The 25,793-nt window shown below is 42.4% G+C and overlaps 1 protein-coding gene across 4 annotated transcripts in view; it reads right to left on the bottom strand.

Annotated features, from left to right (window-relative positions):
- Window positions 1-217: 217 nt before the first annotated feature.
- ABHD3 (abhydrolase domain containing 3, phospholipase) overlaps window positions 218-25,793 on the bottom strand; it is a 55,809-nt gene continuing 30,233 nt past the window's right edge. Inside the window, exons 5-9 of one of the 4 annotated variants that reach the window (XM_063653463.1) lie at window positions 15,258-15,370; window positions 10,017-10,190; window positions 7,923-7,971; window positions 7,680-7,845; window positions 218-1,075 (exon numbers count right to left, since the gene is read on the bottom strand). In XM_063653463.1, the coding sequence (XP_063509533.1) occupies window positions 903-1,075; window positions 7,680-7,845; window positions 7,923-7,971; window positions 10,017-10,190; window positions 15,258-15,370 (675 nt within the window). In that variant the 3' untranslated portion in view covers window positions 218-902. Of the gene's footprint in view, window positions 1,076-4,930; window positions 5,903-7,679; window positions 7,846-7,922; window positions 7,972-10,016; window positions 10,191-14,817; window positions 15,371-25,793 lie in introns of those variants that run through there. The other 3 variants (XM_054460355.2, XM_054460352.2, XM_054460353.2) reach the window with 3 other exon arrangements.

A 25,793-nucleotide genomic window follows, 5' to 3' on the forward strand; every position in this document is an offset into this window, starting at 1 on the left:
GTTAATGAGATATAATTTTTCCTTAAGGCACTGTTAGGTTTCCTGCAGCTGAAAGTATTCTTAATTGGTACAAGTGGTGTGAGCTCAATATTCTGGAAACAGTAAAGCAAAACAATATTAATGTTTCTTACTAATGCATTAATAAAATTATCATAAATTACTTTCTAGGGATTACTTTCTGGGCCCTTTTAGCAGATAAAAACTCACAAAGGACCAATTTAAAATGGTATAATTTATTTTAATATAATGATATATATGTGTCCACATATACTATTTTAAAAATAAGCATGTAAATTATAATCATTATAAAACATAAGTTAGTCCTTATTTAATATTATCAGAGTAAAAGAGCACATATAGAAGTCAGTCTAACATTGTTGCACTTGTCTTTTAAAGTTAGAATACATAAAAGATTTAGCGCGTTGTATTTTATTTCAGTTTTCATGTTATCGTCAACTATAAATACCCTTAGGAATGTACCACCTTATAACTTACATTCAAATAGTCAATATTTCTTAGTAGTTATTAAAGTACCATTAAATCACCTAAAACAAATGATCTAAAAAAATACTAGTTTAAATTAAAACCCTGAGGAATTAAAATTTTTTTTACACAGTAGTTTTGGTTAAGTGCAATTTCATGTACATACTACCTTGTTTAAGGATGTACTTGGTAAGGCATAGTAAAAATAAAATCTACAAAAGTAACAATCTAATACTATATTTAATTTGTTGCTACAAAGTTGTTTTGTTTCTCTAAAAAGTAGTTTTTGCATATCATTCTGGACCTCTTCACCCATCTGCTGGCTTATTTGCTTTATATACAATAGTTAAAATTTGTGCACTAAGCTGAGCTGCCTTCACAATTGTGGTTCAGACAAAATGCACCTGAAGAACTACATGTTAAGAGAGTTCATGTCCATGCTCAACCATGGCTTGCACAAATTGCTTGAAGACACGATCCATGTAAGTGGACTGTCTTGGCCAGATTCCCTCCAGAAAACCAATATGGCCTCCATAAGAAGTAAGGACCAAAGCAACATTAGGATTTTGCTTAGCAGTTTCTATTGGAATAGCTTCAGACCAGAAAAAACATGGCAATAAGAGAGAAGGAGAGAGAAAAATATTATGTTTTTGTTAGGAAAAGCATATACCTTTATCATATCTAATAAACAGAAATCAAAACACCATTATATAAATATATGTAATAAGCATAGTTAAATGGAATGAGTCTGACTAACTTATATCAACTATCTATATTCTTACAACAGTTCATATATATGGTCATGTACTGCACAATCATTTTGGGAAGAATCAATCCAAGATTGATCTTCATAACACAAAAGTATACATCAAGTCTTATTTTGAGAAATTAAGACAATTCAAGGAATGGTGAATCCTCATAATATGCTATAAAATTCCCACTGAGGTGTTACAGCAGGGAAAAAAACTAAGCTTAGCATCTTTGTGAGAGTTAGAAATTCATTAGGTATTATTTTGATTAACTTTACATGATGTGGCTGGGCATGGTGGCTCATGCTTGTAATCCTAGCACTTTGGGAAGCCGAAGTGAGAGGATCACTTGAGCTCAGGAGTTCGAGACCAGCCTGGACAACATAGTGAGACCCCATCTTGAAAGAAAGAAAACAAAGGACAGGAAGAAGAAAGAAAGGAAGACAGGAAAAAAGCAAAGAAAAAGAAAGAAGGAAAGAAAGAGAAAGACAAAAAGAAGAAAAAGAAAGAGAGAGAAAAAGAAAAGAAAGGAAAGAGAGAAAAAGAGAGAGGCCAGGTGTGGTGGCTCATGCCTGTAATCCCAGCACTTTGGGAAGCTGAGGCAGGTGGATCACGAGGTCAAGAGATCGAGACCATCCTGGCCAACATGGTGAAACCCCGTCTGTACTAAAAATACAAAAATTAGATGGGCGTGGTGGCACGTGCCTGTAGTCCCAGCTACTTGGGAGGCTGAGGCAGGAGAATCGCTTGAACCCAGGAGGCAGAGATTGCAGTGAGCCGAGATCGCACCATTGTACTCTAGCCTGGCAACAGAGCAAGACTCCATCTAAAAAAAAGAAAGAGCTCAACGCCTGTCATCCCAGCACTTTGGGAGGCCGAGGCGGGTGGATCACCAGGTTAGGAGATCAAGACCATCCTGGCCAACGTGGTGAAACCCCCATCTCTACTAAAAATATAAAAATTGGCTGGGCGTGGTGGCACGCGCCTGTAATCCCAGCTCCTGGGGAGGCTGAGGCAGAGAATTGCTTGAACCCGGGAGGCAGAGGCTGCAGTGAGCCAAGATCACGCCACTGCACTCCAGCCTGGGCAACAGAGCAAGACTCCATCTCAAAAAAAAAAAAAAAAAAAAAAGAAAGAGCTGGGCGTGGTGGCTCACGCCTGTAATCCCAGTGCTTTGGAAGGCAGAGGCAGGTGGATCACGAGGTCAGGAGTTCAAGAACAGCCTGGCCAACATGGTGAAACTCTGTCTCTACTAAAAATACAAAAAATAGCCAGGCATGATGGTGCGCGCCTGTAATCCCAGCTCCTTGGGAGGCCAAGGCTGCAGTGAGCTATCGCACCACTGCACTCCAGCCTGGTGACACAGCAAGACTCCGTCTCAAAACAAACAAACAAACAAAAAGAGAAAGAAAGAGAGAGAAAGAACAAACGAATGAACCTTATATGATGTTAGATTCCTCAGGCCATCTGTGGATGTATTAAGGATTCAAAAGTATAAATATAATTTATATAATAAAAACATACAGATAACCAAAAGGAATGAAATTCTCTCAAATAGTAACAGTGTTTATCTTTGGGCAATGAAACGGGTGAATTTTTCTTTTTCTTCCTTCTCTGAATTTCTATTTATGGTAAAGACTAAGGAAAAGTATTTAAAAAACATAGTTGCGGCCAGGTGTGGTGGCTCACGCCTGTAACCCCAGCACTTTGGGAGGCGGAGGCAGGCGGATCACGAGGTTGGGAGATGGAGACCATCCTGGCTAACACGGTGAAACCTCGTCTCCACTAAAAATACAAAAACAAAATTAGCCAGGCATGGTGGCGGGTGCCTGTAGTCCCAGCTACTCGGGAGGCTGAGGCAGGGGAATCGCTTGAACCAGGGAGGTGGAGGTTGCAGTGAGCCGAGATTGCGCCACTGCACTCCAGCCTGGGTGACAGAGCAAGACTCCGTCTTAAACAAAACAAAACAAAACAAATCAACAACAAAACAAAAAAAAACATAGTTGCTGGCCGGGTGCGGTGGCTCATGCCTGTACTCAAAGCACTCTGGGAGGCTGAGATGGGTGGGGTGGATCACTTGAGGTCAGAAGTTTGAGACCAGCCTGGCTAACATGGTGAAACTCTGTCTCTACTAAAAATATAAAACAATTAGCTGGGCATGATGGTGGGCACCTGTAATTTCAGCTACTTGGGAGGCCGAGATAGGAGAATCGCTTGAACCAGGGAGGTGGAGGTTGCAGTGAGCCGAGATTGCGCCACTGCACTCCAGCCTAGGCGAAAGAGAAAGAGACTCTGTTTCAAAAAAAAACCCCAAAAACCAAAAAACAAAAACAAAAATATAGTTGCTGTATTTAATATAATTCACCAGTAATGAGTCTTTTTTTTTTTTTGAGACGGAGTCTCTGTCACCCAGGCTGGAGTGCAGTGGCGCAATCTCAGCTCACTGCAACCTCTGCCTCCCTGGTTCAAGTGATTCTCCTGCCTCAGCCTCCCGAGTAGCTGGGACTACAGGCATGCGCCACCACACCCAGCTAATTTTTGTATTTTTTAGTAGAGACAGGGTTTCACCATATTGGACAGGCTGGTCTTGAACTCCTGACCTCGTGATCTGCCTGCCTTGGCCTCCCAAAGTGCTGGGGTTACAGGTGTGAGCCATCATGCCTGGCCTCGACAGTCTTTTCATATGCTCTAATAAATCCACCTTGAGTATAAATTTTATTTTTATCTTTTTTATTTTTTATTTGTTTTTGAGACAGTCTTACTCTGTGGCCCAGACTGGAGTACAGTGGTGCAATCTCAGCTCACTGAAATCTCTGCCACCTGGGTTCAAGCGATTCTCCTGCCTCAGCCTCCCAAGTAGCTGGGATTACAGGTGCTCACTAGCATGCCCAGCTATTTTTTGTATTTTTAGTAGAGACGGGGTTTCACCATGTTGGCCAGGCTGGTCTAGAACTCCTGACCTCAAGTGATTCGCCTGCCTCAGCCTCCCAAAGCGCTGGGATTACAGGTGTGAGCCACCTGTCTGGCCTGAGTATAAACTTTAAAAGATATGAATTAAAGTTTTTTTTTTCTCCCATGCTTAGAGGTCAGTGAAAATGTTTTGATATAAGGTCTCTAATGGATCAAAACCTGGCATGAGAAGTGTTTTGATTTCAGATACTGCCAAATCTTATCTCCCTAATTAAGATAACATGGTTGAGGCCAGTGTGGTGGCTCATGCTTGTCATCTCAGCACTTTGGAGGGATCTCTTGAGGCTAGGAGTTTGAGACTAGCCTGGGCTGCATAGCAAGACTGACCGTGTCTTTACAAAAAATGTTAAAAAAAAAAAAAAAAAAGCCTAGTGTGGTGGCATGCACTTGTAGTCCTAGCTGAGGCTGAGGTGGGAGGACAGCTTGAGCCCAGGAGTTAAAGGCTGCAGTAAACTTTTCTTTTTTTGAGATGGAATTTCACTGTTGTTGCCCAGGCTGGAGTGCAATGGTGTGATCTCGGCCAGCTTACTGCAACCTCCGTCTCCGGGGTCCAAGCAATTCTCCTGCCTCAGCCTCCTGAGTAGCTGGGATTACAGGTGTGTGCCACCACGCCCGGCTAATTTTGTATTTTTTTTTTTTTTTTTTAGTAGAGATAGGGTTTCACCATGTTGGTCAGGCTGGTCTTGAACTCCTGACCTCAGGTGATCCACCCACCTCGGCCTCCCAAACTGCTGGGATTACAGGCGTGAGCCACTTTGCTCAGCCTGACTGCAGTAAACTATGGTAGTGTCACTGGACTCCAGTCTGGGCAACAGAGCGAGATCCTGTCTCCAAATATATATATATATAATGTGATTGATGCAATAATTACAACTTCACAACTTGGGCTGAGTTTTAGGGGCAAACGAGCTAATTAAAGGTAACAGCTTCTCTACCTCACCCCCTTGTAAGAAGAAAAAGGAAGCTAAAATTCACTAAGAGAACTGGGGCCTTTCCACAAATTGACTGTTTAGACAGTGCTCTAAATTTGACCCTTCATAACACTCTAAAGAATAAACCGATAGCCCTAAAGCAAGGCTCAACAAGCTAAGTTCTTATCAAAAAGTGGTCCTGAGTTCATGTCCTTAGCTAGCCACGTCTGTCCCAAGGAAGAACACCTAAAAGTGAACATCTATCTTGGGATCAGGTGTGGGTACTTAAGGGGAAATGGCTGATACTATTTTTGCTTTTCCTTTTTCACCAAACATTTAGAGTGTTTCATTTGCCTCTAAAGGAATTATCAAGAGCCTAAACTTCACACTCTGGATACATTCAGAAATTTCTAACAGAGAGTTACAGTCATATCAGAAGAACAAAAGGCTGGGCCACATTTGAGTCATGCGAAAGATGCTGGCTGCCTGTTCTCTCAGACTGCAGACAATTGTCCACTATTTCATTGTGGCAAGACTATTTTAAAGGCTTGGGAAAGAATAGAAAATAATGAGTTCAAACTTCACCCAAGTGGGTAAGGTTAAAATGTTGGGAATTTTTTATTGGTAAAAAGGTCAGTGAAATATAAAAACGGGTAGAGAAATACTGGACTTCCTTAATCCAATGAAAATATGCTAAAACAATCACCATCTAAGTCAACTGATATTAAAGTTCAGAGTTTCATTTTCTTAATTGTGGTCAAGGCCGTAAGTTTCAGCTTCTAAGATTACCTGTAATTAATAATAAATCACACAATAAAATAGGATCTCCTAGAGAAATGATAGGTAATTTAAAAATATATATATATACACACACACATTGGGGATTTCTGAAAATTTCACGACATATTTGTTATGTTTATAGTCAGAAGCATTTTTTAAATGAAGTATTTGGGGAAAATGGTTTTAATGTATTGAGGGGAAAGAGAGAAAAAGTTTTTGTTTTTTTTTTTTCGAGATGGAGTCTCACTCTGTCGCCCAGGCTGGAGTGCAGTGGTGCAATCTCGGCTCACTGCAACCTCCGCCTCCTGGTTCAAGCGATTCTCCTGCCTCAGCCTCCCAAGTAGATGGGATTACAGGCACGTGCCACCATGCCCAGCTAATTTTTGTATTTTTAGTAGAGGTGGAATTTCACTGTGTGGGCCAGGCTGCTCCCTATCTTTGTTATTAAATTTCATATTTCTTAAGAAAGCAGGAAAGTTGGCGGGGTGTGGTGGCTCATGCCTATAATCCCAGCAGTCTGGGAGGCTGAGGCAGGCAGATCGCCTGAGGTCAGGAGTTCGAGAGCAGCCTGGCCAACATGGTGAAACCCTATCTCTACTAAAAATACAAAAATTAGCCAGGCATGGTGGCGGGGCACCTGTAATCCCAGCTACTTGGGAAGCTGAGGCAGGAGAATTGCTTGAACTTGGGAGGCGGAGGCTGCAGTGAGCCGAGATCGTGCCTTTGCACTCCAGCCTGGGTGACAGAGTGAGACTCCATCTCAAAAAACAAACAAAAAAAAACAAAAAAAAGGAAAGCAGTAAAGTTTAGGCTGGGTGTGGTGGCTCACGCCTGTAATCCCAACACTTTGGGGGAACCAGGCAGGCGAATTACCTGAGGTCAGGAGTTTGAGACCAGCCTGGCCAACATGGTGAAACCCCGTCTCTACAAAAATACAAAAATTAGCCAGGCATGATGGCGGGTGCCTGTAATCCCAGCTACTTGGGAGGCTGAGGAGGGAGAATCGCTTGAACCCGGGAGGCGGAGGTTGCAGTGAGCCGAGATCATGCCTTTGCACTCCAGCCTGGGCGACAGAGCGAAAAAGAAAGAAGGAAAGTTTATTTTTGAATAATTTTCTTTTTTTAAGAGGCAGGGTCTCATTCTGCTGTTCAGGCTGGAGTGCAGTGGCATGATCACAGCTCATTGCAGCCTCAAACTTCTAGGCTCAAGTGATTCTCCCACCTCAGCCTCCCAAGTATCTGGGACTACAGGCACACATCACCATGCCCAGCTAATTAATTTTCTTTTATACAGTATTCCAGGGAAAAGGAAAGAATGTTTCTCTTTAAATATGACCTTCTAGTCCAAATATGCTTCACTAATTGAGATATTCAAAGCCACTGTGTTTATAAAGTCTCAAGTTCTCTTCCAGCTTAAAAGGGAAGAAAAACTTCAAATTCTTCTTTATAGGAATCTCAGGAAGAAGAGGCAAGTGACGACAATATTCTCTTGAGGCAAAAGGACTGTAACATAATCTGTCCAAAGAACAGTGTATTTGGTAAGAAGGAAAGGTTATAAAAATGAGAATGAGCAAAACAGTGAGTCATAATTTGTTCTGAGCCTCTCACAATGGACTACATAAGGGTCTGTGAAAATATTTAAGTAATCTGAGACATTTAGATACTGTGTAATGAGTATCTAGTTTATCATAATGGAAATGACACATTTTATTACTATATTTCCTTAAAAAGAACAATATATTAAAAGTTAATTCATGTCAAAATATATAAAAATATGTTAATTTTACCATGACTGGGTGAGAAAACATCATCCACAGAATTTAGACACAATACTGGAATTCCTACTAACTTCAGTCTAGGACTTGGACTGGCATCAGTATAATAATCATCAATTGTTCGGTATCCAAACATGACTGAAGTGAATCGCTTATCAAACTCTCTGATGGATTTAGCCTGAAACACAAAAACAAATTATATCTAGTCTTGCCCAAAAGAAGAAATAAAAGTATTACATAAAGTTTCTCTCCTACCTTCATGACATGATCCATATCAACTTGTTTTACAAACATATGTCGGTGCCTGGAACAAAAGAATTTCGGAAGTAAAAATCAAGGTCATTCCTACTCCATCATACTAAAAAGACTTAAAAACAAATTACTAAACAGCCTACCACAGGACACAAAGTTGGCACTCAACAAATATTTGCTTAATCAGGTACGGCAGGATTAGTATAATAATGTTTGTGCTGAAGATATTTTCTTCAAGTACTTTTTTTTTTTTTTGAGACAGAGTCTTGCTTTGTCGCCCAGGCTGGAGTGTAGTGGTGTGATCACAGCTCACTGCACCTTCAACCTGCTGGGCTTTAGTGATTCTCTCACTTCAGCCCCAGAGTAGCTGGGACTACAGGTGTGCGCCACCACACCCCACCAATTTTGTGGGTTTTTTTTGTTTGTTTGATAGAGATGGGGTTTTGCCATGTCATCCAGGCTGGTCTCAAACTCCTGGGCTCAAGTGATCCACCCTCCTCGGCCTCCCAAAGTGCTGGGATTATAGGCATGAGCCACCTTGCCTGGCCTGGTAAATCTAATCCAGTGTTTAATGTCAACTTCCAGGATAACTATGGTTTTCAGTAAGTCATGTGCAAATCAACAGTACTTTTAAAGTTTATATTCATCAATTCACTTAAAAGTACGTTGTAACAGTCATAAAAAAATAAAGATTATGTGCATTGCATGTCTGTATCAAAATATCTCATGTACCCCATAAATATATACACCTACTATGTACCCACAGAAATTAAAAATTAAAAAAATTAAAGAAAGAAATATGCAAACAGAAACATCCTGCTGGGCGGGGGGCTCACATCTGTAGTCTTAGCACTTTGGGAGGCTGAGGTGGATGGATTGCTTGAGTTCAGGAGTTAGAGACCAGCCTGGGCAACATGGCAAAACCTCGTCTCTGCAAAACATAAAATAATTAGCCAGGTGTGGTGGTATGTGCCTGTAGTCCCAGCTACTTGAGAGGCTGAGATGGGAGGATCACTTGAGCCTAGGAGGCTGAGGCTGCAGTGAGCCATGATCACACCACTGCACTCCAGCCTGGGCAATAGAGACCCTGTCTTAAAAAAAAGAAAAAGAAAAAGAAAAAAAAAAAAAGAGAGAGAGAAAGAAAAAGAAAAAAAGAAAATACACAAACAATTCCAGAGAAAACTAATGCAAAGATAGTATTTTGGTAGTATAAGAGCTGTGAGGGCTGAGATTATCTAAGTGAACTGCATTCTCCTGTCTCTAAAACATACTATGCTCGTAAGCACACCCTCAAGGAGCCGTATTATTCAGCAATGAAAGTACTTACTACATTACTTACTATCCAGGAAAGACTTAGGTATTATTAAGATTAGCAACAAGTAGAAAATCCAGGGAAACAGCCCATCACACCACTTAACACATTCCATACTAACATTTTTAGTCTTTTAGAATAATTTAGAATGGTGATTAGAATAGTAACCTTCAATAGTGTACCTTCACTAAAAATGGGGCACATACTTTAGGGGTTGTACAAGACAATCCACTGGGGTTCAGAAGGAAAACATTACAACTTTTAGCTACATTTTTAACTTATGCTTAAATTTTAACTGATACTTACATTTTTTATTTATATGCATTTACAACAAAGATAATATTTTGGTACAGTAGTAAATTTATTCAGTGTATAAATACATATATTGGTATTATGCTTTAAATTTTTTTACTGTTGGGGCATGTAATCAAAACATTTGGAGACAACAGGATTTTTTTTTTTTTTTTTTTTTGAGACGGAGTCTTGCTCTGTCACCCGGGCTGGAGTGCAGTGGCATGGTCTCGGCTCACTGCAACCTCCGCTTCCTGGGTTCAAGCAATTCTCGTGCCTCAGCCTCCTAAGTAGCTGGGACTAGAGGCGCACATCACCATGCCCAGCTAATTTTTTTGTATTTTTGGTAGAGACGGGGTTTTACCATGTTGGCCAGGATGGTCTCAATCTCCTGACCTCGTGATCCCCCCGCCTCAGCCTCCCAAAGTGCTGGGATTACAGGCGTGAGCCACCGGGCCCGGCCCTGGAGACAACAGATTTTAAAGATGACTCACTTATTAACTGAAGACTGAAGGCAGGTTGTCAAATAGTAATTAAAAAGTAGCCAGTTCAGTGGTTTTTCCAATGACTCTGAGCAAGCGAAGGTGTTCCAACCAACGGAAAAAGTTGCAGCTGCCATCAAAGGAGTTTTGGACCCAATTTTGCCCAGGTAATTTAGAAGCAGCATTCTAAAATGGGGAGAAACAGGAAACTCAGTGATTAATTTGTTGTATCACAGAAGACATCCATTTCTAACTACAGACTTTATATTAACTACGGAGAAGAAAAATATAAACTAGTGTTTAAGTCCTCTATCCTGGAAAAGCATGCAAGCATTTTCATTCTTTCCTTATATTCATATATTTATTTGTCTTGCAGTCAACTATGTGGTAAATAGGACAAATCATAGTTATTCCTTATATATGTATTCTATGAAGTCAAACATAAGAGAAATCCACCCTAAGAGTAGTTTTTAGACGTGACTGCATGCTGAAATCACCCAGAGAGTTTTTGTATGTGTGTGTGTGTGTGTGTTTTTGAGACAGAGTCTTGCTCTGTCACCCAGCCTGGAGTACAGTGGTGCGATCTTGGCTCACTGCAACCTCCACCTCCCGGGTTCAAGCAATGATCCTGCCTCAGCCTCCCGAGTAGCTGGGATTACAGGCATGCATCACCATGCCCTGGTAATTTTTTGTATTTTTAGTGGAGACGGGGTTTCATCATGTTGACCAGGCTGGTTTTGAACTCCTGACCTCAAGTGACCCGCCCACCTTAGCCTCCCAAAGTGCTAAGATTACAGCCGTTGCACCCGGCCTCGTTTTTCTTTTTTTTTTTTTTTTGAGATAGGCTCTGTAGCCCAGGTTGGAGTGCAGTGACACAATCACACCTTAGGGCAGCCTTGATCTCCTGGGCTGAAGTGAGCCTCCCACCTTACCCTGCCCAGTATCTGGGACTCCATGTGTCCACCATCATGCCCAGCTAATTAAAAAAAAAAAAAAAAAAGAAATTTTTTTTTTTTTTTTTTGTAGAGATGAGGTCTCACTATGTTGCTCAGGCTGGTCTCCAGCTCCTGAGGAGTTTGTAAATGACTACTGATGTCTGAGTCTTACCTGGAGAGATTGTGAGTTAACTGGTCTGGATCACTACCCTAGCTGCCAAGGATCCTTGCACCCTGTGGCAAGTTTCTAAATCGCTCTCTAGTCTAGACTTTCTGAGTTGTGGTAGAACAGTTGACCCCTAAAGTAACTTGTTTTCTCTTTCTATTCCTGTTATTTGTCCTTATTTCCTAACACATATTTTCTTCTTTTCTTTTTGTTCTACTAATTTTCTTGATTCTATGCTAATTCTCTTTTGGTAAGAGAGACCATAATCGTGTTTAATCTACATACACAATGTTGAAAATCTAAAGTTTAACGCTGCCAAGTAACAGGATGATATCCTAATTGTTTCTCATTATATTTTTTGTACTTGATTTCTTCAATTATCCAGGTTTTGAAATAGGAGAAATGGGTAAAAATTCTCCCTCATTCTTTTTTCCAGTCCAAATGACTTGCAGGGGTGAATATGATGAAGTTTTAGATGGAAAGTGGACATTTAGCTTTTGAAAATGATCCTTCGTAACAACTGAACTATCTGTATACAGTATTGTGATTCACCAAACCGTATATAGGACAATGCTTACTCTTCTGCAAAGGGTTCATTCTAGAGTCCTAGTTTTGGTGGCCCTACTCTTTGATGGGAGGTCAGATATTGTTGGGAGGCTGGTAAAATGCACAAATTGGAAGGGCTTGAAGGGAAACTCAGGACTAGGAAGATTCAGAAGTAGATATGACCAAGCAGGTGGGATACGTCTTGGTTATTACTCAGGAACGAAATGATGTCAAGATGTTATCCCCCAAAAGACTGTTTTACTTCTATAGGAAAAGGACCCTATTTTCTCACCAAAAGAAAAAAACTACAAGCTAAAAAAAAAAAAAAAAAGAGAGAGAGAAATAACCCCTGGATTAAGAGACTTAAAAAGCATACCAATCTCAATGTATAGACTTTTCCTGGCTCCTAACTAAACTAAAACCAAACAAGCAAACAGACTATTTGGGAAATGTGAACACTTACTGAATACTGGATGATAGTTTGAAATTAGTGTTAATTTTGTTCAGGTGTAATAACAGTAACATGGTTTTGTTTTTTTGTTGTTTTTTAAGATAAACTCCAGCCAGGTGCAGTGGCTCACGCCTGTAATCCCAGAACTTTGGGATGCTGAGGCAGGTGGATCACGAGGTCAGGAGTTTGAGACCAGCCCAACATAGCGAAACTCCCTCTCTACTAAAAATACAAATATTAGCTGGACATGGTGGTGGGCGCCCGTAATCCTAGCTACTTGTGAGGCTGAAGCAGGAGAATCACTTGAAACCAGGGGACAGAGGTTGCAGTAAGCTGAGATCTCACCACTGCACTCCAGTCCAGGTGACAATTGGAGACTCCATCTCAAAAGAAAACAAACAAACAAACAAAAAAACACAAAACATAAACTCCACTTTTTTTTTTGAGATGGAGTTTTGCTCTTGTTGCCCAGGCTGGAGTGCAATAGCACAACATAGGCTCACCACAACCTCTGCCTCCCGGGTTCAAGTTCTCCTGCTTCAGCCTCCTGAGTAGCTGGGATTATAGGTATGCACCACCATGCCCAGCTAATTTTGCATTTTTAGTAGAGACGGGGTTTCTCCACATTGGTCAGGCTGGTCTGGAACTCCCGAACTCAGGTGATCCGCCTGCCTTGGCCTCCCAAAGTGCTGGGATTATAGGTGTGAGCCACCGCGCCTGGACTTTTTTTGTGTGTGTGAGACGGAGTCTCGCTCTGTTGCCTAGGCTGGAGTGCAGTGGCGTGATCTCAGCCCATCGCAACCTCTGCCTCCCGGGTTCAAGCCATTCTCCTGCCTCAGCCTCCTGAGTAGCTGGGATTACAGGCCTGCACCACCATGCCCAGCTAATTTTTGTATTTTTAGTAGAGACGGGATTTCACCATGTTGGTCAAGCTGGTCTTGAACTCCTGACCTCGTGATCCACCCGCCTCAGCCTTCCAAAGTGCTGGTATTACAGATGTGAGCCACTGTGCCCAGCTTTTTTTTTTTTTTTTTTAAGACGGCATCTCGCTCTGTTGCCCAGGCTGGAGCGCAGTGGTGTGATCTCAGCTCATGGCAACCTCCACCTCCTGGGTTCAAGCGATTCTCCTGCCTCAGCCTCTTGAGTAGCTGAGATTACAGGCATGCGCCACCACATCCAGCTAATTTTTGTATTTTTAGTAGAGATGGGGGTTTCACCATGTTGGCCAGGCTGGTCTTGAACTCCTGACTTCAGATGATCCGCCCGCCTTGGCCTCCCAGCGTGTTGGGATTACAAGCATGCACCATCATGCCCAGCTAATTTTTGCATTTTTTATAGAGATGGGGGGGTTTCACCATGTTAGCCAGGCTGGTCTCGAACTCCTGACCTCAGGTGGTCTGCCTGCCTCAGCCTCTCAAAGTGCTGGGATTACAGGTGTAAGTCACCACACCTGGCCCACCTTTTAGAGATATCAACTATTTATAAGTGATGTCTGAGATTTGGTTCACAATAATCAGAGTTGGGAGGGAAAGGGGAGGGGGTGACACTGATGAAACAAGATGATCCATGAGTTGCTGGCACTTGGCCCCAGGGGCATCACAGGCTCTATCACAGGGATTACCCCAGTCCATGGGGCACTGGGCATAAAGATCGTCCATGGACTGTTTTTGTGTGTTGCATCTCCATAAGAAAAAATGTGTCAAGATATAAAACACATCCCCAAGTGGTAAGCCCACTTGAGATCGTGTCACAGTGCTAGGCAACTAGAAGGGGTGCTTCCGTCTAACAATTCACAAGACATTAATGTTCAACCAGCTGTAAAGGCTAATGGTCAAGTTCTGCCTTCAGGCACTGAGGCTTCAATGCGGCATGAATAGACATTTCCCAGGAGCATGTGAATAGAGAATCTGAACCTGTTTATGTAAGCTCTGGCCTTTAGAAAAGCCACGCGTTTATATGATTAAGGGAAAAGTTCAGCTCTCACCCTGTCCTTTAAGGTTCACATCATGGGGGAAAGGAAAGTGACGCTAAACTCTGTCCATTAAGCACAATTCAGAGTCTGCGTGGGTTTTCTCCATTGAGATTTCTTCCTTTAGTAGGTCAAGTCAGACCTTCCATGCTAATGGAAGAAATGTATTCTTTTCTTCTTAGTTTTATGTTTATCAGAATCTAAAAAGCTGTGGTTAAAGGCCTGTTTTTTAGTCTATCATTTGTAAATGCTGTTCATTTTCTTTTTAAAAAAATTAAATTTTTTTCTTTGTCACAGCCACTGGCTATAGAAAAAGGCTGTTCATTTTCAAGTGATTCATGTTCAAGATGTTCTAAAAACTGAAATGACAGATAAACCAATTATAAAATTATGAAAAAATATCATTTTCTATCTTAAGTATTTGCTGATTTAAAAAACCAGTTTTGGACAATGGCTTCAGGAATCTAAAAGCTTAGTAAAATTCCAGATGATAAAAATTTTGGATTTCCTTAAGCTCACTATCACTAGAACAACCATAAAAAACCCCAAAAACAATTAGTAGAAATAAGCCTAAATAAAAAAGTTCCAAATAAGCCCCAAAGTAATTGCAAGCAGCACAAATGACAATATCCATATGCTTAAAATAGCAGCTAGAGTAGGGGGTTAACAAAATTTCAGTTTCTAGGAGAGCACTCCACAGTAGGTCCATTTGCCCAGCAACAAAACGAAACAAAACAAAATACCACCTGGGGAAAAATAATTTTGAAGGCCACTGCAGCTGGAGAGAGCAATAAGTGATTATTTCTCTAACTGGAGTGATGAAAGTCATGCTACAAGTTCAGCTTCAGAACGCAGCTCCAGGGATGGCTGGGAGTGCATCAGGAATCAGAAGGTCAACATGGCAGCCAGTGAGTGATGCAATCGACTTCATGGGCTTCGGACAAGCCTTCAGGCTCACAAAATCCGCAGTCACAGAGACCCGTAGTTAAGAAAAATATTAAAATTCACCTGAATTAATTCTTTCCTTCCTTCGTTCATTCAATCAGCCGCATTTAATAAAATATGATAAACATAATCAGACATTTATTTAAAAAGTGTCCATATAGCTAGCTTATAGTCCTCTCAAAGAGACAGCCAATAAAATAGCTTCCCTCTCAGAGATTATTTTAGAAAGGGAAAACCTTACCCTCCCATTGAAACCCCTGCTGCCAGGAAAGGAGCAGAAGAGTACAGGCTGTGTACATGGTGAATAACTGTCTCCAAGTCTTCAGTGTTAGCACAACAGTAAGTCCTTGGCGTCTGGAAGTAGTGACAAGTAAAGCACAAAAATTACAATGTGAGGTTAATGATTTGTAAAATGCAGAAATGTAAACAGGAGCAAGAAGTCATACATATGAGCAAATAACCTTTGTTTGCACATACTGTGGTATTAATAATTTATCATTTTCCTGTCTTGCAGTGCGCATATATGCCATTTAAAGTCAGCACAGTTAGCGTCGGCACCAACAAAAAGAACATGAACATGCAAGGAAGGCTTGATGCAGATGGGGCAAGACCAATCCAAATACCTTAAATTAAACAAAGTACCATACTCAAATGTGTCTCCAACTTAACCAGAGCAGTTTAGGAAAAAAAGCAGAGAACTGTGCTTTCTATTAAACAAAAAACAACCTGTACCCTCAAAGCCAAAATAACTTTTTTTTTTTTGGAAAGACAGGGTCTTGCACTGTCACTCAGGCTAGATTGCAGTGGCATGATCACAGCTCATTGCAGCCTCGACCTCTCAGGCTCAAGCAATCCTCTGACCTTAAACTCCCAAGTAGCTGGAACCACAGGTACAGGCCACCACAGAGATTTAAAAAAAAAAATGTTTTGTAGAGACGGGGGTGTCTTGCTATGTTGTCCAGGTTGGGCTTAAACTCCTGGGTTACAGTGATTCACCTGCTTTGGCCCCCCAAAGTGTTGAGATTATAGGCGTGAGCCTGTGCCTGGCCCAAAGTAACTTTAAAAATATTATTTTTGAGATGGAGTTCTGCTCTCTTGTCCAGGCTGGAGTGCAGTGATGTGATCTCAGCTCACTGCAACCTCTGCCTCCCAGGTTCAAGTGATTTTCCTGCCTCACTCTCCTGAGTAGCTGGGATTACAGACACCCACCACCATGCCTGGCTAATTTTTGCATTTTTAGTAGAGATGGGGTTTCACCATGTGGACCAGGCTAATCTTGAACCCCTGACCACAAGTGATCCACCTGCCTCAGCCTCACAAAGTGCTGGGATTACAGGTATGAGCCACCACGTCTGGCCAAAAAAAATTTTTTTGAGACATGGTACTGCTCTATTTCTAGGCTGGAGTGCAACGGTATGATCACAGCTCACTGTAGCCTTGACTTCCTTGTTCAAGTGCTCCTCCTGCTTCAGAAGCCTCCTGAGTAGCTGGGACTATAGGCATGCACCACCATGCCTGGCAAATTTTTAATTTTTTTGTAGAGACAGGATCTTGCTATGTTGCCCAGGCTGGTCTCAAATTCCTGAGCTCAAGTAATCCTCCTGCCTTGGCCTCCCAAGCAAAATCATTATTTATTAAAAAGCAAACAAGCAGCCAGGCACAGTGGCTCACGCCTGTAATCCCAGCACTTTGGGAGGCCAAGGCAGGTGGATCACGAGCTCAGGAGATGGAGACCATCCTGGCTAAAACAGTGAAACCCTGTCTCTACTAAAAATACAAAAAATTAGCCAGCTGTGGTGGTGGACACCTGTAGTCCCAGCTACTCGGGAGGCTGAGGCAGGAGAATGGCGTGAACCCGGGAGGTGGAGCTTGGAGTGAGCTGAGATCACGCCACTGCACTCCAGTCTGGGTGACAGAGCAAGACTCCATCTCAAAAAAAAACAAAACAAAACAAAAAAAACCAAAAGGGGCTTTTCAATAGTGTACCCCAAATCCCCAAAATTTTAAATTGTAGCTCATTTCTAATTGGGGAACTGTTTTCTCCACCTTGAATGCCGTCTGCCAATGAAAGAGTATGGTTTCCTAGTGCTGTCTTCACTCTAGATCAAGCAATCTATGGTCTAATTTATTAACTGAATTTTTTTAATTTTTTAATTTATCTTTATTTTTTTTGAGATAGAGTCTTGCTCTGTCGCCCAGGCTGGAGTGCAGTGGCACAATCTCAGCTCACTAGTACGCCTCTGCCTCCCAGGTTCAAGCAATTCTCCTGAGTAGCTGAGACTACAGGTGTGCGCCAGCTAATCTTTTTTTTTTTTTTTTTTTTTTTTTTTTTTGAGACACAGTCTCGCTCTGTTGCCAGGATGGAGTGCAGTGGCGCGATCTTGGCTCACTGCAACCTCTGCCTCGCGGGTTCAAGCGATTCTCCTGCCTCAGCCTCCCAAGTAGCTGGGACTACAGGTACGTACCACCATGCCTGGCTAATTTTTGTATTTTTAGTAGAGATGGGGTTTCACCATGTTGGCCAGGCTGGTCTCTAACTCCTGACCTTGTGATCTGCCTACCTCGGCCTCCCAACGTGCTGGGATTACAGGTGTGAGCCACCGCGCCCAGCCTATTTTTTTTGTATTTTTAGTAGAGACAGGGTTTCACCACGTCGGCCAGGCTGGTCTGGGACTCCTGACTTCAAATAATCCACCCGCCCTGGCTTCCCACAGTGCTGGGATTACAGGCGTGAGCCACTGTGCCCGGCCAAATATTTTCTTTTCTAATAGTATGTATATACAGATAGCCTCAGCTGTACTACACTGCAGTAGACAGTTAAAATGTTAAAATATGTAAAGTTGATCATGCTTCAATATATAACGCATTTAAACAAATGGTTTTTATGTGAACATCATCAATAAGGGCTCTGTTTATAGCAGAAAAGCATCACGGATGCTTCACCTGAGATCTGGGAGGAGGGGGCAATCCTCTCTGTAGAATATATGTGAGTGTGTGTGTCAGAATTAAGTACATGTGAGAAAAAATAACCAGAAATTTAATAACAAGGAGAGGAATCTGGTAACATTACTCTAAGAAAACATGGAAAGTAGTTATCTACACCACCCAATTTCATTATGTCAATAAACCATGATCATACTAGGAAGGTTTTGTATCACCCACTATTCAATCACTAATGAGTAGCCTGAGAAAATTACAATTTTTTTTTTTTTGAGACGGAGTCTTGCTCTGTCACCCAGGCTGGAGTGCAGTAGCGCAATCTTGGCTCACTGCAAGCTCTGCCTCCTGGGTTCATGCCATTCTCTTGCCTCAGCCTCCCAAGTAGCTGGGACTACAGGCGCCTGCCACCACGCTTAGCATTTTTTTTTTTTTTTTTTGAGATGGAGTTTCGCTCTTGTTGCCCAGGCTGGAGTGCAATGGCGAGATCTCGGCTCACCGCAACCTCTGCCTCCCAGGTTCAAACAATTCTCCTGCCTCAGCCTCCTGAGTAGCTGAGATTACAGGCATGCACCACCATACCCGGCTAATTCTGTATTTTTAGTAGAGATGGGGTTTCTCCATGTTGAGGCTGGTCTCGAACTCCTGACCTCAGGTGATCCGCCCACCTCAGCCTCCCAAAGTGCTGGGATTTCAGGTGTGAGCCACCGCGCCCGGCCCTAATTTTTTTTTTTTTTTTTTTTTTTTTTGTATTTTTAGTAGAGACAGGGTTTCACCGTGTTAGCCAGGATGGTCTCGATCTCCTGACCTCGTGATCCACCTGCCTCAGCCTCCCAAAGTGCTGGGATTACAGGCATAAGCCACCACGCCCAGCTGAAAATTATAATTTTTAACAATTGCCTCAATTAAACTCATCCCTAAAACAGCCTATTCCCTACTGGCATCTTTTGGAATCTGCAAATATGACTGTCCGAGAGAAAAACGTTAACCTGACAATATTTTCCACAGCTAACATTTATTGGATCATTAAATTTGTGTCCACAAAACCCTGAGGAAGATCCCAGTGTATCTATTTTATAAATGAGGAAACTGAATTTAGAGAAGTTAAATAACTCCTGTAACATCTTAACAGCTAATAAGTGACTATGCTCAGATACTTAAAAAAACATACTTTGTGATTGAATGCACTTCAATCACAAGGGGGGAGGGGCACAAATTCAACGTAAAATCTAAATAGAAGTGGTGGCTCACGTCTGGAATTCCAGCACTTTGGGAGGCTGAGGCGGGTGGATCACCTGAGGTCAGGAGTTCGAGACCAGGCTGACCAACATGGTGAAACCCCATCTCTACTGAAAATACAAAAATTAGCCAGGCGTGGTGGCGGGTGCCTGTAGTCCCAGCTACTGAGGAGGCTGAGGCAGAAGAATGGTGTGAACCCGGGAGGCAGAGCTTGCAGTGAGCCGAGATCACACCGCTGCACTCCACCCTGGGCAACAAAGCAAGAATCTATCTCAAAAAAAGAAAAAAAAAGAAAAAGAAAAGCAAATATCTTCTACTATGCTCATTCACAGTGACTTCAGAATTTGTCATGAGAACCTGGGTGATGAAATCATCCTTACTCAGCATTTTTATTGCAGGTGAGTCTATCCACACTGCACAGCTTTAAAATTTCTGAATTATTTCTGAATAGTCCCCAACATATATTCTTATTATATAGGCTTTAACTATATGTGTATATGTAAGAATGCATACATATAGACACATACAGAGTTAGGGCATAAGAAAAATGCCCTAAGGAAAATTGCTAGGATCACAGAATCTTTGTGTCAAAAGGACCATAGATGTCACCTGGTTCCTTATTTACACATAAGGAAATTAAGGCCCGGCAAGGTTGAGTAATTTGCCAAAGGTCACAAAGTAGCAGAGCCTGCATTACATGTTTGTAGTAAGAACCTAATTCTTGTAAAGCACCAGGGTTCCATGAGGTATACAGTGAATAAATCATTATCTGGTACCCTCAGATATAGGGGCTGATTTTTCCCTAGACATTTTTCTCCAAATAGATTGCATTAAGATCAACACTGATAATAATATTGCCAATGAAGGAGTATGGATTTCTGGCACTGCCTTCATTCTAGATAAAGCACTATACAATCTGATATATTATTTTCTTTCATAATAGTATAGCCGTATAGCCCCAGCTGTGCTACACTGCAGTAGACACTTAAAGTGTTAAAATATGTAAAGCTAGGCAGGTGTAGTGGCGTATGCCTGTAGTCCCAGGTACTCGGGAGGCTGAGGTGGGCCAATCGCTTGAGCCCAGCAGTTTGAGAGCACCCTGGGCAACACAGCAAGACCCCCGTCTCTAAAAAAAAAAAAAAAAAAAAAAAAAAAAAAAAAAAAAAAAAAAACCACACCTAAAATTAGCCAGGTGTGGTGGAGGATCACCTGAGACTGGGAGGTAGAGGCTGCAGTAAGCTGTGATCATGACACTGCACTCCAGCCTTGGTGACAGACTGAGACTCTGTCTCAAAATGAATAAACTATATAAAGCTCCTTATGCCTCAATACATAATGATCCAATGGTAAAGACTGACAGGTTCCAGACTCTGAAATTCAGCAAATCTAGAACCTTTCTATCATAGTCGGCCTCCTGCTAGCTCCTCCCCCCTGGCGGCTCTGCTAGCTTTCCATTTCCTACCCAGTCTCTCGCTTTTCCCCCAACCCCAAATGCAGGTAGGTATTCATTCCCAAAAGTTTTGTCTTAGGCTTGTATCTGCTTATTTTCTGGTCAATACCCAGTTCTTGAAGCTCTTATCTACTCCCATATCTTCATCAACCACCTCTCCCCAGTGACTGAACCTAAACCTCCACTGTCACTTTCATCCTCAGCTCCAGATCCAAATTTCCAACTTCCAGCAGGCAGCTGCCCTGTAATGTTCTACCAGTACTTCAGACTCAAAATGCACAAAGATTAACCCATTTTCCTTCTCATGAAAACTCCCAACACTTCTCCTAACTTCCCATTTCCCTATAAATGGCACTTATATTTTCCTAGTTAAAATTGTGGGCGACATGGCGTTCTCCCTCTCCCTTAACTGCACAGCTGATAAACTGCCCAATCCTGTAGCTTCTTCCTCCTCAGTGAAAGGAAACTCCACTCCTCTTGAGTACAGGGCTGGTAAGTTGGATTCTCTCAAAAGGGCCCCTGAAGCAAGGATGTGACTGCCAGCAGTTCATATGGAAGGCGACACCAGGAAGCACCCGTGGCAGAGTGGCAGAGTGAGTCAGGAAAGGCAGGAAGTCAATAAGAAAATGATATCAGGCAGTTTACGGCTGTGGGCAACTGGGACTCAAGCTCCTTGGGATAGTCTGGCAGACTGTTGAACAAGGCTTACAGTGATCCCCACTGAGTGGCAAATGAGCTATTTATCCACCAATTCCCTTTCAGCCACTCACTGGTTGAAGGCTATCCTGGAGGATGTTAACGCCCCGGTACTTCTGGTCTGCCCTAAGTGCAGTTCCAGCAGGCTCCGATGGCTAGAGAAGGCCCCCAGTCACAGAGATGCAGGAAGCCCTCAAAAAGGCATACATGGGAACGGTAAGTGCCAAGGGGGTAAGGATGTAGCACCAGCTGTCTTTGCTACAAGGCCTTTTTGCCTCTCACCTGGACTGCCACAAAACTTAACTGGTTAACTCCCAGTTTTTCTTGATAATCATTCATAATCCTACATTCAATGCACTATCAGATTAATCTTCCTAATGAACACTTCCAGCTGTAATCATGACAGTCTTTCTGCTTAAAATTTCTCATTAGCTTTCCACTGCCTACTGAATTAAGCCTCTGCCAAGCATTCAAGACTTTCCACAATATGACGCCGAGCAATCCTTCCAGCTCTGTATTTTATTATTTCTCCAAATGTACAGACGCAGACCAATGGGATACTGTTCTCTTGCCTGCTAGGCCCCTTAATATCCTTGCCACCTGTGACCTTCACCTGCCTGGTGTCCTTCTCTGTCAACCTTGCCTGTTGAAATTGTGCATGGAATAAATGTCACAAGAAGGCTGGGCATGGTAGCTAGCTCATACCTGTAATCCCAGCACTTTGGAAGGCTGAGGAAGGCGGATCACTTGAGGTCAGGAGTTCGAGACCAGTCTGGCCAACATGGTGAAACCCCCTATCTACCAAAAAATACAAGTTAGCCAGGCGTGGTGGCACATGCCTGTCATCCCAACTACTTGGGAGGTTGAGGTGGGAGGATTGCTTGAACTTGGGAAGCGGAGGTTGCAGTGAGCCAAGATCGTGCCACTGTACTCCAGCCTGGGTGACAGAGTGAGACCCTGTTTCAAAAAAATAAATAAATGTCACAACAGGTGAGACTTGGCCCCTGTCCTTTAGGACCTCACAGCTGTTCTCAATCCTGCTCCTAATTGCCCTGTCCAGCCTGCTCCATGCCCTATCCCATGTGAGTCTCTATCACTGTCTTTTCACCTCTAGCTCTGTTAATAAACCCTTGTCAAACTGAACTGACACACAGGACTAGAAGGGAGGAGACCTGATGAACGAATAAGTTCTGATATACACAACTATGCAGTTCTATCACACAGCCTCTTGCTGCTCGATGGGTTCCAACAGGAAACATCATCTGCCTTCTTTCTTCACAGGAGCTGAAGTTAGAAATAAGCACAGACTACAGAACTTGGGACCCATTAAAGATTCACCCAGAATACACAGCAAAGACATTTATGGGGCAGTATACTGAATTGGTAGGCTTTGCAGAAACTGTCTCCAGGCCTGAAGATACAACTAGAAGCCTTTTAGACAAAAAACTCTGGTTAAATTCTGTTACTCGGGCTAGTAATGCAACTGGCAGCTATCCTTCTGGTAGATGAAATCACATCTAATCAGAAGAGAGACGAAGGAAGACCTGGGAGGATTCCGCTGGGTGGTGAAACTCCTTCTGGGTGGGATGAGGATGGGAAAAATGTAAAAAATCCAAAAGATATATCACTTCCAGCAGATATTTGGACATAAACATTCAATAAGTTAGAATAATTTGATAATAATTATAAACCAAGGTTGTTTAAATTATCCAACTGTGACTATGATCAGACAGCAATGACAGTAATTTATTATCATTATTATTTTTTATAGAAATGAGGTCTCACTATGTTGCTCAGGCTGGTCTCAAACTCCTGGGCTCAAGCAATCCTCCTGCCTCAGCCTCCCAAAGCATTGGGATTACAGGTGTGAGCCACCATGCCTGGCCAACAACAGTAAGTTAATGGCTGAAAGAGGTTAGTTTTAAAAAATGCATTGAAGAGAATGAAATATCATTAATTACTATTATTCATATATAATAGAAAAACAATAAAGCATATATTTTATATTTACCTATGGACATCTAATTTATCCTTCTTAATCAACTAAGGGCTTCTTAAAAGCTGACAAACTGATTTCTCCTAACCTGACAGTTTTCTTGTACCAGATTTAGAAAATGTTTTAGAATTTAAAATTCTCTTCATTAAAAAAACGATTTTTCGCCTAGACTCAAATTTTAAAATTCCCTCTGTTAATCAGGTAGCCAGACTCTCCCTAGCTATTCTTGGAGGAGATTAATTTGCTAATCTGCAGTGGAAGCCATAACTCAGAATCCTTCTCTCTCAGGGCTGGGGTTACCGCACTTCCAATGCTGAACTAAGCTATCTAGAATTTTAGTTTTCTGTCCAGCAAAGTGAAAACTGAAAAAGACACATGAATGCCTCGTAAAAAATCATTTACGTTTCATATTTACTTAACTGTAATGTTTGATGATCATCAGGATCTTAGAATATTTCATTGAGTATTCCTCTCTCAAGTACTTAATGATTTGCACTCAAATATTTGATAAGATACATTTAAATGAACTCTGTGATTCCTGTGTGGATGTCGGCCTCCCCAAAAGGAACAATGCTTTTAAAATAGGACTAATTATGCTCTTTAATTGATCTCTACAGTGTGATGTGGTTTTCATTCCACCCATCCCCTGTCCAGTACCTAGTAAACTGCCTAAGTTGTCCCTAGGAAAATTGATTTTTGGAATATGAGTTAATAAGGAGTCAGAGAGAAGAAAAATTATTTGCACATAAATAAAACCAGCAGTTTAATGAACAATCATTTCACCCAGTCATTGATAGACATATTAAATGACCAACTGTCTAAATTTGCCTGGGAGTTTGCTAATTTTAAAAAAACAACTAACCATAAAACAAAGGGCCCCAGGAAATATCCTGGCCAGCTTTGAGGCTGGCCTCTGTGTCACATTCCTGCCAACGCTCCAGATGACTGCTGTACATGCTCATGATGTCAGGTTATACAAGCTACACCAATAAATGAGCAGTTTTGTTAGTGGCTTACAGCAGGTCAGCCAGGAGTTATTTTCAGTCCAGGCTCCTAAGAGGCAAATCTCGTGACTCACCTGGGTCATGGAGGCTATCACATGCAGCACTACTCACCACCTCCCAGGGATATTCAGCCCTGTTTGTACATTAGACTCACCAAGGAGTGTTTATTTAAAATAAATTACAGATACCTGGACTCCACCCTAGACCAAATGAATCAGAATCTCTGGGGGATGGGGTTCAGGGATCAATATTTTTTGAGATGGAGTTTCGCTCTTGTTGCCCAGGCTGAAGTGCAGTGGCACGATCTCAGCTCACCGCAACCTCCGCCTACCAGGTTCAAGCGATTCTCCTGCCTCAGCCTCCAAGTAGCTGGGATTACAGGCATGCACCACCACACGCCTGGCTAATTTTGTATTTTTAGTAGGGACGGGGTTTCTCCATGTTGGTCAGGCTGGTCTAGAACTTCCCACCTCAGGTGATCTACCCGCCTTGGCCTCCTAAAGTGCTGGGATTGCAGGCGTGAGCCACCGCGCCCAGCTGTTTTTTTTTTTTTTTTTTTTTTTTTTTTTTGAGACAGCGTCTTGCTCTGTTGCCTAGGCTGGAGTGCAGTGGCAGTCTTGGCTCACTGCAACCTCCGCCTCCTGGGTTAAAGTGATTCTCCTGCTTCAGCCTCCTGAGTAGCTGGGATTAGAGGCACCCGCCACCATCCCTGGCTAATTTTTGTAGTTTTAGTAGAGAAGGGGTTTCACCATGTTGGCCAAGCTGGTCTCAAACTCCTGGCCTCATGCAATCCACCCGCCTCTGCCTCTCAAGTGCTGGGATTATAGGTGTGAGCCACCACGCCTGGCCAGGGATCAGTATTTTTCAATGCTTCCCAGGGGACTCCAATGGGAGGCCAGAGTTGAGAACCTCTGCAACAAGAGAATAAGTAGGGTGAGAGCTAAGCCAAGAGGAGGATGCTGCAGTGGTAAGAATGGTAAAACCTATCTTGAGTGACTTGGGAGAAGGGAAATCCAGTTCTATATGGGTCTGAACCTCTTGGATTCCTTGAAGTGTATGGGGAAGTATTCCCAAACATCTCATACCTTACAGGATCACCTGACACATATTAAGCATGATAGCTAACTATTAAATTATTATTTCTAAAACTCTTCCATTATTCAAGAAAATATTCTTTCTCTTTTATTTTGAACTTTTTTTTTTTTTTTTTTTTTCTTCTGAGCTAGGTTCTTGCTCTGTCGCCCAGGCTGCAGTGCAGTGGTATGATCATGGATCGCTGCAGCCTCGACCTCCTGGGCTCAAGCGATCCTCCTGCCTCAACCTCCTGAGTAGCTGGGACTACAGGCACGTGCCACCATGCCCATACCCAGCCAATTTTTAAATTTTTGTAGAGACAAGGTCTCATTATGTTGCCCAGGCCGGTCTCCAACTCCTGGACTCAAGCGATCTTCCTGG

This window comes from Pongo pygmaeus, chromosome 17, assembly GCF_028885625.2.
Source record: "Pongo pygmaeus isolate AG05252 chromosome 17, NHGRI_mPonPyg2-v2.0_pri, whole genome shotgun sequence".
Lineage (NCBI taxonomy): Eukaryota > Metazoa > Chordata > Mammalia > Primates > Hominidae > Pongo > Pongo pygmaeus.